The 19724-nt window shown below is 39.1% G+C and overlaps 1 protein-coding gene across 1 annotated transcript; it reads right to left on the minus strand.

The window, feature by feature from the left end:
* Positions 1–16: 16 nt before the first annotated feature.
* ETFDH (electron transfer flavoprotein dehydrogenase) lies at positions 17–19486 on the minus strand. The gene is made up of 13 exons (XM_086612588.1): positions 19422–19486; positions 17600–17746; positions 16550–16779; positions 15566–15647; positions 15182–15300; positions 14790–14867; positions 11933–12079; positions 9987–10127; positions 7849–7992; positions 3931–4099; positions 1934–2116; positions 1366–1587; positions 17–1061 (listed from the first exon to the last, which is right to left on the minus strand). Exons 1-13 carry the CDS (start codon positions 19453–19455, stop codon positions 898–900), a joined length of 1860 nt encoding a protein of 619 aa, XP_086468714.1. The 5' UTR covers positions 19456–19486; the 3' UTR covers positions 17–897.
* Between the last annotated feature and the right edge of the window lie 238 nt (positions 19487–19724).

Consider the following 19724-nt stretch of genomic DNA (forward strand, 5'->3'; position numbering starts at 1 on the left):
ATAAATGGAGCTGCTTCTTTCATTTGCCCTGTACTGCGGTTTTCAGTGTTTACAACTCAAAAGTCTAATAAAGACAAACTGTTCAAAGGTGAAGTGGTCTTCTTTTTTTTAAGCTGTAATAACTTGTATTTTGCGACTCAGGTGTGTTTCTGATGTGTAAATCAGTAGTGGTTGTGTTCTTGCAGCTTAGTAATTAGTGCTTCCTAAGAAGCTTGGTTTAACACCAAGACAATTTAGGCAGTTTCTGTTAAGAGTTTTTATTAGAGCAGGCCTGATTTTTTGTAAGAAATAAACATGCTGATAGACATACAATGAAGGTGCGAGTATTACACTTATTTTTGTAAACCACTTCACAGGTTGTATTGCAGATGGGCTCCCTATTGTCATCAGAAAAAAAAAAAAACCAACTGTAAATTTGATGTAAGATGTGTAACACTTAAAAGCACTGACAATTTTCTACACTGATGTGTTTTCTGTACTGCAAGGTAGGATTACATGCAGTAAATCACTCCAGATAAAGACAGAACATAGGGGTTTTTTTTAAGGTTAGGTACTAAATTCTTCCACCATACCCATGATTCTGGATATGGCTCCTGTTATCACTGAACTTCAGCAATAAATCCAAGTCCAAAGTTCCTTTGTCACTCCTGAGAAGAGCTTCCGTCTGCCTGCCACACAACTCCTGTAAAGAAGTCCTATTTAAATAAGGCTGGGGTTTAACCAGAAGGCACCAAATTTCCATTTTAATGCAAGAGTCATACCCAAAATTCAGAATGGCACATCAGTCTCTAATTCTTTAACATTCAAGTCAGGGCTGTACTTTAATTACACTGCAGCATAAAATATTCCAACTTATTTGTTGGTGATCAGAAGTCACTGAATAGATTTCCCATCAGTTTACATCCCATTATAAGCTGGTCCTCCTCCACCTTCAGGCACTACCCAGTTAATGTTCTGACTTGGGTCTTTAATATCACATGTTTTGCAGTGGACACAGTTCTGAGCATTTATCTGCAGTCTTGATCCTTCTCCTGTTTCCAGAGGAATATATTCATAAACTCCTGTGAAGAGCAAGAGAGAGCTATTACTTCACTGAGCAGTCTCCCCCTGCACGTATGCTCTACTACTCACCAGCAAGCGTAATGAGGGAAGTATATTACTAGTATGATTCAAGTGCCTTCTTCCATGTTTACTAATTATTTTGTCATAAAAGTACTCGTAATATATTTTAAGACCTGCACTTGAACTCTCTTCTAGGTGGACTGGGAGAGAATGCTCAAAGTAGTAGGGCGGGTGGACTCCCCCTGAAGTACTTCAGTCTTTCATCTTGCAAAGACAGCTCAGATACACATTTTTACTACCTACCTGCTGGACAAAACCTTTGTTCCGGTCCATCGAAGACAGCCAGATTCCTGCTCACAGGGATGCTGTCATCTTTGAGAGTTAGATGAGCAGGCTGGTCGTGTTCATGGTTCGTACCGCTTAGAGCCACGGACGACAGGAGATCAAAACTGATTTTTCCATCAGGCTTTGGGTATTCAATAGGTGTGCACTCCTTGGCTGGCTTGAGCTGAGCAAAATCTGGTCCTAAATATATTTTTAATAAATAAGTTTCAGTGCAGAATTACTGTAATTTGCAGTTACTCAAGAACAATTTAATTAAGCTATTCTAACTTCCCTTGTGATCAGAATGCAATATTTCATAAAACGTTGCCTTTTTCATGAGACAAAACGCTATGCTAAGTAGAACAGTGTTTTAATTTTCATTTACATTCTATGCTAGATGACACAGTCTGCTTCATTGCCTTATCATGGATTTCTTTTCTACACTTTAAGGCCTCACCACTTGACCAGATGTGCTCCAGCTTCAACTAAGACCATAAATGACTGACATACACATTTAGTATCTTCTTTCAGCAGATAATGAAATTACCTGGGTGTTTTAATGTCCATGGTTCCATTCCTCTCAGTATCCAATAAAATATACCTGTGTAAATCATTCCTCCATACACACCAAGTACGGTATGGCAGGATGGTCGGATGTTTCTAACCGCATACAGCTCTTTCCAGACCCAGGACTTTTTGAGGTTCTCTTCATATTCTTGCACATCAAGTCCTAAGGCAGTACATTACTTGTTAGGTACCTACAGTACATAAAGACTATCCTTGAAATAAAAAATAATTGCTGAATAAAGGCAATTGTTAGCCATGAAGGCAGCAAAATGAGAATTTCAGAATAATAAGCTAAGAATATACTAGACAACATCTTTCAGCCCCTTGAAGAGGCCCGTTTTGCTGGCAGTTAGCAGGCATCTACTGCTCCCTTGTAGCCTCTATTAAATGATCCACAAGAAGCATTAAATTGCCTCAAGCCTCAGCAAAATACACCGACAACTGGCCAGGTGGCCATATTGGCACCTCCATGGGAAAACTGCTACTCGCTCATGGAATCTAAGAATTGACCAGGAGAGTTTACCTTTGATTCAGCCATGTTTGGAATTTAAGGTTGTCAAGTTGAAAAGCTTTTTCTTTACAAGTTACTCAACCACAAACATTCCGATTTCAGTAGCTATGACTGTGGCCCAACGGATGATGCCAGCACTAAACAACATCGTCTCTCCCTTTGTAATCAGCAAGTTAATGAGAAATATTTGACGACAAACTTTTGATTTAAACTCTTTGATTATATTCTTTACAAATAATAGACACAGCACACTTGACACAATACATCTACTGCAGTGTAGTTAGAGACAAGTAATTCTCTCAGGAAAAAAAAAAAGTTTCTTCAAAGGAAAATTTTCTGAGAGCTTCCCCTTCGCCATTCTCCATTGCTACTGTTTAGGAAAAGATGTTCTAAGCCTTGTCTATACAGGAAACCATGCTTCAGTCCGTATTTTCTGTCTCCTATACAGCTCTGACAAAAGCTTGTTATCTATGCACAGAGAAGGAAGTGGGCTGTAATATTCTACTGCTGTGACAAAGCTGTAAACAGCTTATGAAACGTGTCCATAATCAAACAAGAGTGGCACACTACCTGGTAAGAATGTTTATTGTTTCAAATGGGTTTTAAGCGTTTTACCTTGTTACACTAGTTGAAGTTTTAACTGTTCAGCACACCCTCTGTGGCAACGTGTACTCATGTCTCAGCTAAACAAGAGCTCACTAGGACTGAACCACCACCATGGAGAAGAGATTTGTAAAAGAATAATTGTGTGGCACCTGGCTACAGTGTCCACCTCCAGAACGACTGAAACTCTAAGTGAGCTCTCTCTCTCTGTACAGTCTTCATGGACAAATTTAAGGGAACGACCAAGGCTTAAATAAATTGCTACAATGCAGTCAGGATCAGGTGATTACTTTGATGTGCTTGAATTACATGTAACAGGAAATACACGTAGTCTCAAAGTGGGAAGACTATAAAATTAAAGACAGAAAAAGAGGACTGAAGGAAAAAGGCATCCTAGCAATTAACAAAACAGTGAAAAGCAAACTGGAAAAATCTCACCCTGTTTTGCTTACACTTAATCTGTTAATTTTTTTCTCTCTGATTCTGCAGTCTTTCAGTAACACTTTTGAATCACAAAGCATTTTTAACATGTTTCTAGGAACAAAATATATACGCTAGTCTTGTTTACTTACACAGGAAGTGTAAGTTTACTTTTCAGATGCTCATTAGAGGCATATTTTTCTTCTAGCAGTAGGATCAACACTTAAGAATAACTAAGCAAAACTTTATTATTTCTTTCTTTCTTAAATCATTTAACAGTATAAGTAGTAAATAAACAACAGGTATGTTTTAAACCACCACACTGATTTAATGACTTACTTGCATTCCCAACTAATTCCTTCAGCCACATTCAGTTCCCGCTAAGCTGTCGGTGATTCCAGTTGAACACAAGGTGGTTACAAATCAAAGTACAGCGATCTTACCTATTGTCTTTGATTGGAGATTTTCATTGATTAATTGGCTGAAGATGGCTTCTGAAGCCAACATGCCGCTTTTCATTGCGGTATGTGTCCCTTTGATCTTGGGAACATTCATGAGTCCAGGACTGCAACCAATTAATAATCCACCTGGGAAGGTGAGTTTGGGTATTGACTGAAGAGGAAACAGAAAGGTGGTTTGTTTGTTTATTTTTGTAGTTTGTTTTTTTTTTTCCTAAGTGAAAATAATATTCTGGAAGCAAAATGGCATAAGGCTTGAGTATCCTTTACATTTTTAGAGTTGCATGTGTGCCATCTAAAAATACACCATAGTTACTCTACTTAATCAAGGAATTTCGGCATAGTAAACAAATAAGAACACAGACATTGTACTAGGGCTGAGTATAAAATAATGTCAGGACAACATTTTCTTTTTATCTTCTCTCCAGCTGCTTTACCTGCAACAAGACTGTGGTAATATCACCCACCAATACTGTTTCCCTCTTTCAATTGTATGCATGTCATCTAACAGTTTATTACTTAGTGCTTTTTTCCACAAATCTTTTCTATGAAACCGCATGGTGTCCTCCTCATCCCCCCGCAGGCCCCACTTATTTTAGAAGTTGCTCAGCAGCCAACAAAAATATTTTTGGTGCAAAATCATTGCCTTACTCCCGTTCTGTAAGAAGCATAATATCATTGAGTGCAGCCAACTCATAAGCCCAGGACAGCCAGATATTTGTAAACATCAGGTCTACTATAGGAACATCTTATATGCCTATATTAACTAATAATCGCTAAGAAATAACTAGTATAGTTATAGTATAGTGAGGAATACCTCAACTATCAAGATAGTTATTCTCATCCTTATCCAACGAGATTAAGATTTAAGACAGGGAACAGCTTCAAAATTGACTGCAGCACTTTGAGCAGAAAGCTGTGATCAAATCCTAGGTCTGAAATTGCTGAAGGTAATTTATGAACATAGCCTTCTGCTGAAAGCCTTTAGTACTGAGCAGCGCTTGTGCATCTAGCATCCTGCTTTGATTAAAGTTGCCTGAAAGAATTAATTTTTCAATAGCCTAAATAATTTGACCCCAAACAAGTAGTTTTATTTCATGAAAAATACAAAAAAAAACCCCTTATCCCTTGGAATACAAGACAATCTGAAACAAACGGTTTGTTTCTTCTGCTTATTCAATTGTTATCTGTTTACTATTCCCCCAGGGCTGGCTACTTTTGAATATTCATATAGTAGTTAATAAAAAAGGTTGTACTACATAGCATTTTCCCTGTGTTTTGGGCAATTTGTTTAATCACAGACAGTCATTTGGTTTGTAGGAAAGGTAATTTAGGCTGAAACACAACTACAACTTTTAACAGACTTTTCTGTGAATAGAAGTCACAAGTTCAGCTACATAACAGTATTTCAAAGGAATTAAGTGTGTAGCATGCCCTCTCTTTCCACAAGACCCTTGGCTGAAAATAGTTACTCTGTCGTATCTATTAGGATGCAATGATGCAGCACTGATAACAGGCATAGAAAGATTTCTAGATTGACTCTTTGAATTACATAAAAAGATGGTGATCAAGTATTTTTCTTCTGCAACAACTGTTTCACTTAATAGGTACATAGTGACCAACATACTGTCAAAGTACAAATGACATTAGTCACATAACACAAAAGGTTACACGCACTGCAGCTTTGTTAGTAACTATCATTATTAGTACTAGGGCATTTGGTGCCTGTTTTCACAGTCAGTTGAAGGAACACATTGTGCCAGCATGGCACAAGCCCGTCCTGCCCCTTCCAACCTTGAGCACCTGGGAGAAGCCACCACCCTTCTTGGCAGCAAAAAGACGAAACAAGGCTGGTTTGGAGGAGGGAAGAAAGGGATATGCCCACTCCCTGCAGAGTTTTCCCCACCAGCAGACAGAACGCCATATTCTCCTCCCCTTAGCTCAGCTCAGAGTTGAAAACCTGTTAAGTGAGTCTAATGTTTGACACCTGCATGGGTCATTAAGATGAAGGTTTTTTTTCCTCTGATAATTAATAATGTAAATCACTCAACATCAGCAACACTTCTTATTTTTTCCACAAAACCCTTAAACCTTTCCAAAGTTTTTGACAAAATGGATACAAAACAGAGGTTGCATGGGAATTTCTTAAAATTAAGTGCTTGATATTAAAATTCTAATAAACAGAAGAAATAACAGCTATGTAGATGTAGTCTATTAAACTCTGTCCTCTCCTTCCACGTATCCCAAAAGCTACAGAATCAGGGAAATGTCCAAGAGTGCGCTCTGTCTCTCTCTCACCAACTCAGCGTCACTACATGTTAAAGACTAAAAACCATAGTCATAAGGGTATCTGTAACAGAGACAAAAGCTTAGATTGATGGTAATTTTACACGCCTATTTGAGGCAATACTGTCACCAAAATGAAACTGGAGCTACAGAACAACTTACATAAGAAATATTCCTGGACTCCAGTGATGCAAATGAGTCAGACTGCTACAGTTATTAATCCATGCAACACATGCAAAAGAAGAGCTAATCTTAAAAATCTTCCTAAGTGACTCATCAATAAAGCTTTTTTTTTACTGAAAGCACATATTTAAAAAAAAAAAGCCGTTTAAAAGTGTGACTTCATGATTAACTAGACAATTCTACCTACAGGAAATCAAAAAAAACCCAACAAAACATGCTTTTATATTAGAAACAGCACAAACTAAGTGCCATGTTGTTCTAAGTCCAGCAAAGAAGTCCAAAGATGCGGCAGAGATGTGCAAGAGCTGTAGTCTACTGTGTGTGACTTAGCACAACCAATGTCTGTAAGTAACTTCAAAAATACGATGTTCTTTCAGCCATATGTTTCGAGCAGTATAAAGAGTATGCAACTGAAGTCACAATCTGGCTACTTCATCAAAGCCAGAAATTCGGTAATGACTATCTGCACTAGAGAAACCGGTGCGAGGGGTGGAAAGAGAAGCCCCTCTTGGATACAACTGTAGATTAAAATATCTTGGTATTTTGTGTCTTACCTGTGTTGACAGCGAACCGACAAGGGTTTCTGAAACAAGCTGGTAACACAGCTGTGTTACAACATATGACACGTGCTATGACGTATTTCCACTTCCAAGTGGACCAAGTAATCAACCTGCAGGTTGATTAAAGATCTTGTTTCAAGATTCCCACATAAGAAGCTAACAGTTTGAAAGGACTTTAGCTGTTAAATATAAACTCTAGACTATTTCTCCTGCAAGTTGTTCCAGCCCTTTCGGAATGACCTTAAGTCCTGATGAACACATTTTTAAAATTTCACCTTTTAGACTCCTTAATGGAACAAAATAAACAAGGTACTCCACCTCCCAAGAAAGCAGAAATTCAAAGTTGTGCATCAAAGATACTGAAGGCATCCACACTTGAGGAAGTGAAGACTTTTATCTGCCAAGCTACATAACAATTTCAGCACCATCACTGACGTAAGGGCCAAGCATTGGAAAGAAGTTCTGTCTACTAGGATAAACAAGTAATTTGGAAAATACGACATCCCCAACCCCATGAAAACAACAGATGAGTGGTGCTACCCTTTCTTCCCCAGGGTTCTAGGCACAGCAGAGAATTATCTGTAGCTTCTTTGATGCTGAACACATTTGATTGCAATATAAACTGCACTTGGTGTTTCATTTAGAAAGTAAAGTAACTATGTCAGAAGATTTTTAGTATGACAGAGCCTAAGTCTAGCAAGTCTCAGTACCCACTATCCAGCAAGATAACAAGGCTTTTCTGTTTAGCAAAATTTTTGGCCTTATTCATCTTTGTTACAGTTCAGTTATTTCCTAAAAGGATGCAAACCAAATCTACAGCACTAAAAATATGGCTGTAGAGAACTCAAAGTAAAAAACTTCATGAAAAAGTTACCTGGAAACCACCTTCATTCAGTGCTCTGGCACCGTAGGCAATCCTTGTTCCACCCTCCAAAGTAGGCTGTACACTAGGATGGTGCTTCCACCTCTGAAACTCCCTAAATGGATTCAAATAGGGGTTTTGATAATCTAAACCAACCTTAAAAAACAAAAAGGAAAAAAAAAGATTTAACATTAATGAAAATAAAGCATGAAATTTCAACAACAGTTTGAAAACAAAACAATCACGTATTAGCACATCAACCCTGTAAATCTATTTTATACTAAACCAACTTCAAGATCTTTCTACTTAAAGAAACTACTGCCAAAAATATTTTTTATTAACAGTATAGTAGAAGCAAATCTGAGAATTGCTGCTATAAGACTGTTCTCAGTCCTACCTGAGACCTGAAGGATGGAAAACATTTAATTGCTTTGTAACCAACTTCCACCTGTCTTTGAAATAAAATAGTGAAATTAAATTAGCCATGGTTTAACAGGCAGGTTAAGCGACAAAACTTGTTTTAAATTTGTGTTTCAAAATCTCTTTGCCCTAGAAAAGCTGGAAGGAGAGGTAAACAATTATATGTAGATAGTTATGTCCTTGTGCTCACATATTTAAAACGGTTCTTCACATTGTTTAGCTGAGTCAATTACCATTTCCAATTAGGTGAGCCATTGTAATAATGCACGGGGGAGCAACGATGAAAGCAGAAAATGGAGGGGAAAGCCTTTGCCAATTGGCTGGACGCCCAGGACTCCCACCTTATGCATTCGAGAATTTGCCCAAAGATATACTCTGCATTTCCTATCTTTAACATACACTTAAAAGGACTTATATTGCTGAACTTTCTCTTTTGAGAAAGGGATTATTTCTGGCTTCTTTAAGCTTTATTTGAGACACATAACAAAACACATGATGAGACGGCAACAACCAGTGCCTTGATTTCTCTGGTAGCTCACTGTTTTTAGCTGCTTGCATCTACTTTCCTTGGTAGATAAAGCTAATCAACAAATTTCAAAATAAGTGCAAGATAATCCTACTATAAGAATCAGCTCAGACTGACATACGTGTAAAGTTCAAAGACTTGTATGTTCACACAAAAGTTGATTTTCTCCTATCTGAACTGGAGATAATATGAGCATTACTGATTATCATTCTCTGTAAGGATTGAAACTCTCTACCCTTCTAAAAATAAACAGGATTTGAATGTCTACTGTCCATACTTATTAATTCCAGTATTGGAAATCTGCACAGGACAAGTATGCATGTCTGAGAAAAGCTAACAAGTTTTATCAATGTTTCTTAGAAAACAGTTAGACAAAAATGCAGTTTTCACCCCTCCCACACACGCTCTGGAACCCTTCTGAAATCTAGGAGACCAAAGGGCCACCTCAGTCCCAAGCTGCTAGAAGTCCAGATTGCGTCCCTGACTCTTAGAGCATCTGTGCGTAAAGCACATGCACAGAATAAACAGCGCAGGCTGCATTTAGGACCGCAGGTGCTAGGGAAACATCTCCCACCATCGCTCCTTGCATTGCTGGCCGGCAGAAGGACACAGGCTCTCTAGTGACCTCAGAGCTTCTGATAAAGAGGCAATAAGGGGGAAGAAGCTGCCTGTCCAATTCAGAAAGACAGTTGCTGAAGAGGGCAATGGGGGTGAAGACAGGTAAGAACAAACTGCAGATCTCAGAAATGGAAGGGATGCTGCTTGTGGAACTGGAAGCAGAGTGCTTCCACTTCACATGCTTCTCTCATGAAGTGCACGTGCACCCAAGACTGACACATGAATGAGGAAACGGAACGGTACGAATTGTACATGATTTAGCCATTTCTTAACTTGCAAAAAATTTGTGAGCACAGTTTTGATTAATCATCTGGTTTGGGCTTTACCGAAATTTGTCTGGTTTACAAAAAAGTGTATTTTTAAGTCTTCCATTTTGTTCTTAATAAAAGACACTGAATTAAAGACAGATTAATATGACAAATTAACCTTCCCTAATACAGGAATAAGCGCTCTTAAGATTGAGGAAGTACTACATTTGGTCTGTTGCTATTCTTGTGCTTCGTTTTCACATTAAACCAAAGAAATCGCATAAAAATGAAAACCAAAGAACAACAAACAAGCATGAAAAAAACACAGCTTCACTTACCACAAATCCAAGAGCAACTAAAGGTTCATCCTCATTTAAGTGATAAAGAAAGGATCCTCCATATGTATGTCTGTCCAAAGGCCAGCCTACAGTATGTTCTACTCTTCCAGGTTTCCATTTCTTTTCATCAATAGTCCATAACTGAAATGAAGATGACCAAAAAATGACTTTATATTGCAAAGAAACGGTCTTTCAATAATATAATAAAAAAGAGAAACACACAATTAAATATAGAAGAAAATTATTTTACTGCTATGACCAGTACATAAATTCATACAGCAAAACACCAGGCAGTAAGTATACTTTTTTTGGATTACCATTCAAGAATTTCCTGATGCTTTTCTTTCTTGAAATGTTGTGCATCAGAAAACGTGACTGAGTCTCCAGCACTAAACCCAAAATTTTCATTCAACCACAAGATCCTTTATATTGGTGACATCAATAGGTACTTCTGCTAAAGAATGCAATGCTTACATTGACTTTTTTTCTTTAAAAATATTATTTTTTCATACGAATCATGGCTATTTCCTCCTAAGTTTTTCAAGGTCAGGCTTAACAATATGCCTGAGTTGATCTAAGTATTTGCTGTCAAACAGGTTGTCCTCTCTCTGCTCTCTCCTACACATCTGACATGCCCATGTGACCCATGGTGAACTCACAGAAGCATCTTCATGTTTCCTAGTCAGTCAATCTTCTGCCCATTTCACAAAACATCTGTTCGCCATGGAGTTGTGTGCCAGGTGCAGTCTAATGGCAGAAGTGCAGTGGAGCACCATTACCTAAGCATGGAGGGTACACCTACAGTAGCATTTCAGTTTAGATTAAGCAGCACGCTTTTGAGCAGGACTCCTGATTCATCCCACTTACTGTGCTTGGGTTCACATCGCACAGCAGCCATGAAGGCATGAACTGGATTCCTTTCATGTTAAACTGCCAGACAGGCTCCAGAAAACGGCCTAAAGCATTCCAGTCACGAAAGGGCACTCAGTCCATGGGACTAGATCAGAGCTAGTCTGAAGTAAAAATAAAGCTGAAACGTATGTGGCATGGATATCAGCTCATCTTCACCAACTATTTCATTTTACAGATCCATTCCTATTGGACCATACTATTTGATAAACCAGACACAGTCTCATCTGGAAGCAAAGGAACTCTACAGCAAAACCCTGCTTTAACAACAACTTAGGTATTAGAAATTTCAACTAAGACTATTTCATACATAGGAACATTTACAAAGTGGTTATTCTCTACAGAAGTATAAACTAATTATTTAACAAATATTTTGTAGCTGGAAGCATATGCTTGAAGTAACAAAGAACACATTACGGTCAAACTCCGAACATATTCTAAATAATACAGCTCTTTTTCATGAGTGATATTTTCTCAGTATAAAGTATTTTAAAAAGGAAACTTGATTCCTATCCCAATTTTATAAGCCCAGTGAAAGAATTTTGGGGGGGAAAAAAAAGCTCATCCAGGTGTTTCACAGACCATGACTCATCATCTAGAACAGCCCTTCTCTCTCTCTCTCCCCCTCTCTCACACATAAATATACATAAACCCCACAGAAAGCCTTTCCTCTCCTCCACAGGTACTAAAAAAATCCCTAAAATGAGGCAGCATGAATCTCTCTCATTTAGTAAACATACTGAAAACAGATTTCACAAATGAACGTAATTTTAAATCAAATTAAGACATTAACAGAGTGGATTCACAGGTACCTCTAGTTATAACACAGACATAAGAAGCAGCTGAAATGTAATAGTCATGACATTCAGAGAGCATCTTCTCTGATTAGCTTCAGAATAGCAAAGATTCTGAAGTCTGAAAGTGTAATTCAAAATCTATCATTCCAATGTCTTACACAAATTAGTGTGAAAGCAAATAGAAACTACCTTATAGCTTCACAGTATTTTCCTTAATTGTTAAAATTATGCAGGTGATACCTCTTTCAGTCCAATGCCATAGCTCTGAGGCTGACATTTTTCTCTTAGATTGTATTTTTTGTACAGCTGTTTAGCTAGATGTCCATGACAACCTTCAGCGAAGACTGTGACTTTAGCATGGAGTTCTAAGCCTCTTTCAAAGGTAGCCTGCAAAAGTAGAGCATTTCATTAGCAGTTAGGTCTGTGCCACAACAAACTCACAGCAAGAAAATGGAGGACAATAAAGTGATTTTACACTACTTTGTGGCACTGCCTAGAACTTATAAACCATTGCAAGCTATGGCTCGAGTCCAGTTGTCTTTTCCATCTAACCATGATGCACCCTTGGCAAATCTTCTAAGAGGATTCTGGTAGAGCAGCACTACAGTGAATCACCATCCGTTACTGAAAAAGAGTCCAGACCGGAGGATAGTTATATCACATCCGCTCATTCCCTTGGTGCAAAGGAACCCTGGCAGAAGAAATAATCTTTAACCTATAACTTCATGCTTTGATTTTTGCTCGTGAAGTCACATTACAACAAAACATTGTCTCTCCCCGACACGACAGAGGCTACACGGAAACACCAGATCAGAAAAACTTGTATCACCCCCGCCTTCAAAAGAACCCACTACTTCAGAATAAAGTTACTATAATATTGCACCAATCTTACGTGTTAAAGCATACAGTAAAATTAAACTACCATTAAATATCATAATAAAAAAAATTCTCATAAAAATTCCAACAATTAGATAAGGGGAACCAGCATACTCATGTATGAGCATGTCATCTGCATATGTAAGCAAATTAGACAAGAATGTTACTAGATTATATTTGCAATGTAAGGGTACAAGATTCTAAATATACATAATCTTGCAGAGAAAAAACCCTCGAACTTTTTAAAACGAAAAAAAAGCTTGATTTGTGTCAGAAATTTCTCTGCAAGATTATGTATATTTAGAATCGTGTACCCTTACATTGGAAAATTTAATGTTGAAAAAGATCATTAAAACAGTTTTAGATGAAGATATCCAGCAGTACCAAATAAAACCATCTCAAGGTAAGCCAGCATAGGTCCAGAGGAAGCTTATTGCTTTGGTTTTGAATTGTGTCTCAGGTACAATCTGCTTCTAACTTACTGGTTGGAAACCTCTAAAAAAGGCTAGCAAACAAAAACATTCGCTCTAGCTGGGAATTAACTTTAAACAGGAGAGACAAGACTTTGCGAAATGTTTTGTGTATTCGTTGAATTTCTGATAGTCAACCTGAAAATGAACTAATCTGACAAAATACTAAGAGAACTACAGGGACTTACTACTTGGTCTAAAGATTAAAAATGAATACTGTCCAATTTGAAGGAGGTTTATATAAAATAAATCCATTAACTACAACTCCATATTGTAAATATCAGAAATTCATGAACTTGAAACATTTCAGTAATGTGAGAAAGTTGTACTTCACAGTTAACATCCTTCTCCAGCACCTACACAATAATCAAGGTGCAACCTTTTACTGTGTATATTTTCGATTGGCATTTTTGTTTGATTGGTGCTGTCTGCAAGATGAAACTATTCATTAACCACAGTGTATTTGATAGGGCTCTGTATAAACACATTGAAGATATTCTTGTCTTGAAGGTTACACAAACTACGTTTATTTATGTGAACCTTTAGACACTGGTGGTATTATCAGCTGACCTACCTGACAGCTAAAACACTGGAATACGCAAAAAAGTTTGCAGTAACGGCACACTAATTACATACATTAATGAAGTTAATAGACACACTCTTCCAGAATAAATGGGAAAAAAACAAATCTAGGTTTTGAGGATGCTTTAAAAAATAGTAATAAAATCATAGTTCTTTCCCAATTTAAAACAAAACTGAACCCAATCCCAAATTAATCTTTATTACTGCAGCAAGTTGTATGCATTACTCATGCCTCCTACTGGAGAAAACGCATACCTGAAAAAAAGAGCCTGCCTGTCCCCTACAGGGCACAGACAACATTATACTGGGAAAATATATCACTTTTCCCTTCATCCTCCACTGGCTATATTCTCTTAAAACAAGAATGAGTCTCTTCTTCTCATCCCCTGCCTTAAATGGAAAAACAGCCCACACTTATGTGAAAGTAAATACCTCTTTGAAACTCTATGTAACTATAAATGAAAGTAAATCTTACCGAAAAAAACTTGCACCCAGAATTTCTGTAGTCAGATAATTCTGAATGAACGTTGTTCTCAGTTATTCCAAGGTGCCAAATTCTCCCTACACATTGCACAAGGAAACGATATGCTTATCGCGGGTTCTGGATTCCACTAAGAATCAGCCGAAGCCTGACACTTAGGGCAGGGAATCACCTTCTGGATACAGAAATGTGACCAACCAGCAAAAAGGTATAAAAATTCAGTGTGTACCTTGCCCCAGCAAGGCAGACAGATTGTCGACAAAGGTGACTGCAGTTGTAAATATCAAAGAAAACAAATCAGCCAGAAACACACTCACATGTTGCCAGTTACCAGCTGGACAACAGCTTTCCATTTCACTTTCACCTCTATTTTCTAGGAGTTCCTGGAATCCTTTCCTTTGTTTCCTGATTTCACCTATGCCAAAGCACCCTTATAATATTGCACTCAAGTCACCCAGAAACAAACCTCCTTTCCGTGAAGGCTTTTTTCTACTAATCTCAGAAGTTCACAATATTCTGAGATCGGAACTTTTGACGGGTAATCGATTCATTTTATATACAGAGAAGGAAGGCAGGTACTGAATTTTGCACTTTTTCTTAGGCTGCAGCAAGACTACTGATGGCAGCAGAAGCAGATATATCGCAATTCCCATAATTAGACCCCTAGTCATGGGAAGATAGCTACTACTTTAGGTGCTCCATCCTTTTGAATGCCTACATCATTAGTTGCTATCCCTTTCACGCTACCATCTTCATGAAAAAGAACCTTTGGAAATATTTAAACAAACAAACAAAAACACTTTAATGATCTGTCATTTTAGTCTGTTCAGATAAAGTTCTAATGCAGAACTTCTAAACACTACATCTTTAACAGTCAAACTTGAAGATTATGTATTCATTTACGTGCTTTATGATCCACTTACGCTTTGCCGTATCTGTGCCAGGGAATTTAAGACACTGAAACACAGGTTTCACAATACACTTCTTGTAAGAGGAATGTTGTGAATGTGCAAATAAATTGGGAGTCGAGTGAAGGGGTTGCAAAACCACTTTACATACACACACTGATGTCATTATTACCTCAGCTGCTGCATAGCCTGGATAAACCTCAACACCCAAAGCTTCTGCTTGTTCGCCAAGCCAACTCACAAAGTGGCCCAGACGTACTATATAATTTCCATGATTAACCATTGGAAGTCCTAGGCAAAAAAGACACACACACATAGAACACTAAGCAAAAGAGCAAAAGTTGTATACATTAGACGTCATATCTTCTTCTACAACTACTATCTTCACAGCAACATCATGTGTTATTATAGCCATCATCTACAGAGACCCTGTTACTAGAAGCCATTACATTCTACATACGCTTGTGGCACTATATCAAATTAAATCAATTGTTTAATTCATGGAAAAGCTGAAAAAGATTCTAAGATGACTGTCTACCACTTCATCAAACTTTACCTGGAAGAATTGGCACTGGAATTCTAGATTTCTTTGTTAGAATTCCAAACTTGTCCTCAGTTACAGGAGTTTTAAGTGGAGCCTACATAAAAAAAAGAAAATAGAAACAAACAGTACTGAGAATTATGTTTTTCTAGCCAACCCAACAAAACCAACAACAAATAAAAAAACCCCAAACAGTCAAACTGGCAGTTAATTAAAGGTTTAATAAAGCACTTCTGTAGGAAAGTATCATACGACAGAAGATAAAGCACCTTATGAGGCAGTCATCAGGCATGAATTAACACAACTACTGAGGTTAAAAAAAATGGAACAGGGCCTTACAAATCACTTCTACAGTTTGTACTACATCAGTACTCCAGACCTTTCTGAAGAAGGCAGCTCAACTTGCATGTTTAGCCCAGTAAGACAAAACAACTAGTTGACAGTTCACTTCTTGCAGCTCCCAGGTGATATCGCGCAGCCAGCTGCAAGTCAGGTGGCTGTTCTGACAGATGGCAGCTCAACTCTTCCTATTTTTCTTCCTAAAAGCATCTTAGGCCTCTGTAACACCACTATGTCTGCACAAAAAGCAGTGTACTATGCATCATTTCCTGAGACTATGAAGAACTATTGTACAGAAGCAGTAAGTCTGGCATTGCTAAGGATCTCCCATTGTGCATGGAAGCTGGATTCTGCTCAAACGCAGTAAGTGTAGCGCACCCCAGGATGCACCAGGCACATTGCGTATGTGCAGTAAGACTACTATAGAAAAAAGCAAAGGCCACAGCACATCCGTAGACATAAAAGTTTGGCATTGTCAAACTAGAGAAAATAGACTAAAAAGAAGGTAGGATTTTTTTGTTCTTAGATCAACATCCTTTAAAATGGTATTAAGTACCAACAGTACCAAGGTACTATGTCATACCAGAATGAGTCAGATATGGAGTATGGAGTTCATTACAAGCTAGTGATTAATTGCAGCCTTTATATGCTTATACATACCCCCCGCTCCTTCCAGTCCGGGAAGAGCTCTTGCAAGGACCTTGGCTCAATACAAGCACCAGACAGTGTATGTGCACCAATCTGAGAAGCCTTTTCCACCAGACAAACACGTATTTCCTTGCTGTGCTCAGCAGCTAACTGTTTGAGTCGAATAGCTGCAGAAAGACCCGCAGGGCCTGCTCCAACAATGACAACATCAGCTTCCTCTGCAAATCTTTCCATGTTCACCCCTTTAATAGAAAAAAAGATAGTAACATAAACCAAACTCCAATTTCTCCCAGTCTCTCTCTCACTAAATTTTGTTCTGTGATACTGGGTACTGGGTATCCCAGAAGTATTACTTTGCATAAAAGGAGGCTAAATAGTCCACAGAATCCCCACTTCAGTACTTGGAAGGGTGCAGAAGGACGTTAGAATCCTGATGTAAAATTAGCTCTTTCTGAGTTGTAAGGAAATATACCACAAACACATTTACTCAATCTCTATGCACCATAAGTATAATCTTAGAATTTTAAACTTAAAAGCCCAGTTGGCTAGCTGTATTAAAGACAGTCAGTGAAACTCTAGGTAAGGGAGAAAGAAAAGAAAAAAGAACATGACTTGATTTTACACTAATCAATCAGTGTCTTTTCTGGAATTGAAGCCCCTTAAATTGCTGAATGTAGAGACTGGAATACCCACAGGTATATATTATTTTCTCACAAACTCTCATGGGATGAACAACTGAAAAAAATCAAACAGATACAAATCTGACAATTAAATCTTATTGTGATAGTCACTAAAACAAAAGCTGCTTATATATTTTCTATAAACAACTAGTATCAAGTTTAATCTGATCCCATTTTATAGTACCAAAGTTTATAGTACCAAAGACACTCATCGTGAGATAGCAACCACAAAAATTCATTTGGAATATTAGTACTGTATTTAAGAGTACAGAATTCCTACAAGAAAAAAACAACAAACAAACCAGCAACACATTTCAGTGTCTTTAAAACTGAGCAATAATAATAATAAAGAAGCTTTTCAAGAATGCATTTTTTTGCTTACCTTCCCATCGTTTGTCTTTGTCCCGAGGATGAATTGTATAATGTGTAGTTATGCGAGGCACAGAGGCAGTAGAGGCACATCTTGTGATAAGCAGTGATGGAAGGCAGTCCCTGTTTATCAACTTTAGAGCATGAAAGCACTGACGTGCTGCAAAAACAAACAAATTTGTCAAATCAGTAATTTTCCAAATTGTTTTGACTTTTCAGAGACACAGTGGCACAACAAATATGACAGCTTTCCCCCCAAAAGGCTCCCAGATGATGTGAAGATAAGGAATCATATACACAGACTTTTAAGTTTTCAAGTTAGGAATGCACTGTATAATCAGGAAAAAAAAAAAGTGAAGAGCTTCCCCTTTAAGCATTCTTCACATAACACCACTCAATACACTGGCCAGCCATTTCTGACAGCTGACATACGATAACGACATGTACACAGGTGAAACACACACTAAGTTCTTATTTCATTTTGAACTTCAAAAGATTTATTTCAGACTTCATTAAAAGTGCCCAAACAACTGTATAACTAGGACATGGAAGTTCTTAACATGTGTTTAGATGTCAGAAGATAAGACACACAGTTTGGGCTAATGATACCAGACAGTTCATCTAAAGTAAATATCATTTATTTACAATTGAATTTACAATTCAAAGGTCTGTGAACTAATGCATCTTGATAGATATTTTTCCTACTTTTAAGGATTCCCCTTCTCTAATTTCAGAGGTGAAGAAAGATAATATTGTATTTAGAGTATTTCTGCAAAACTACCTAAGTAAAATCACCAACATTGTATGACTGAAATGTTGAGAACGGCGATCGGTGAGGCCAGCACAAACATTTTTCGTTATAACTCTGCACAGTTAGAATACTGGTCTCTGCGCGCAAGGTAGTAACGACAGTATCTATGTCGGTTTCTTAACAGCAAATTTGTACTTCACCAACCTAACACAAAAACTACTACTGTAACATCTCGTGACTCTTAATTATGCTTTACCTGCAACCCGGCAGGATCTGAGAACAAGCAACATATTTTATAAGCATAATGACAATTATATATTAAAACATGACACCTTAACTTAATTCTTGAGATATTTTTATTTGAGCAGAACTGATGGTACTATGAATCACGCAGTATGGTTAAAAAACATCAATCATTTCGCACACACGCAAACAAAGTGAAATTCCACTCAGAATACGCCTGATAATTACAAAGGTGGGTCCAAACCCTGGGCAGGCAGATTCTTCCCGGCGAGGGAACCGAGCTTGTGCTACCACGGGCTTACGGACTTGGTAACTTGGAGTGCCGTGTGTGCACGAAGGGTTACGAGAAGCAGCTTTACTCATCCGCAGCTCTTCAACACCTGCTGTCAGGACGTTGTCTCTACAATTACTTCGTCAGTAAGGGCGTGCATGCAATTCCTTTATTTTATCCTTTAAAACAGGTAACACCCGGTATCGCTCCCCCCAAAATTACACTTTTTATGGACCACGTTACAGATAAAACACACCAATAACCCGCAGCTCAGCCTCGCCCACCGCTCAGGCACAGCTCTGCCCCCCGGTTCAGGAGCACCTTCGGGCGGGCAGAGGCCGCCGGGGCAGGCGGGGGCCACGGCCGCGCCAAAGCTGGCACCGACCGCCGCTCCGCAGCCCCCGCCCGCAGGACCCGCTCCCGCCCCCGCCGCCCGGACACCCGGGCGCGCCCCAGCCGCGACCTTTGCTCTCGTTTCGCGCCGGCCCCACCCCGCCCCGCCGAGCGGCGGCCGCCGCAGCCCCGTCTCCCCGGACGGCCGGCTGCCCCCGGAGCAGGCCGGTGCATTACCTCGGCTGGAGGATGGGCAGCGAGAGAACAGCATGGCGGTGTCCCGCGACCCCCCTCAGCACCCTCCGCGGCCGCCCTACGCACACCCCCCCCGGCCCTCGGCCACGCCGCGCCTGCGCACTCGGCTGCCGGCCGAGGGGAACCGATCCCGCCCCGTCCCGCCGGCAGGACTACAGCTCCCAGGGCTCCCGGCGGCAAGACCCGTTCCGGCTTCTCCCACGGGGCAACGGCTCGGGCCCGCACGAACCGATTCGCTCATCTGATATTTCAACGGGAGGCGCTCGGAGGAATCGGGGCGGCGGG

The sequence above is a fragment of the Tauraco erythrolophus genome, chromosome 5 (assembly GCF_009769465.1).
Source record: "Tauraco erythrolophus isolate bTauEry1 chromosome 5, bTauEry1.pri, whole genome shotgun sequence".
Classification (NCBI taxonomy): Eukaryota; Metazoa; Chordata; class Aves; order Musophagiformes; family Musophagidae; genus Tauraco; species Tauraco erythrolophus.

Excerpts from the sequence above, each read along its gene's own strand:
- ETFDH (XM_086612588.1), bottom strand. The coding sequence starts at position 19,455 with ATGCTGTTCTCTCGCTGCCCATCCTCCAGCCGAG. Across the intron at positions 15,301-15,565 it reads TCCAGTGCCAATTCTTCCAG|GACTTCCAATGGTTAATCAT; the intron begins GTAAAGTTTGAT and ends TTTTTTGCCTAG. Across the intron at positions 4,100-7,848 it reads TGAATGAAGGTGGTTTCCAG|TCAATACCCAAACTCACCTT; the intron begins GTAACTTTTTCA and ends TTTCCTCTTCAG.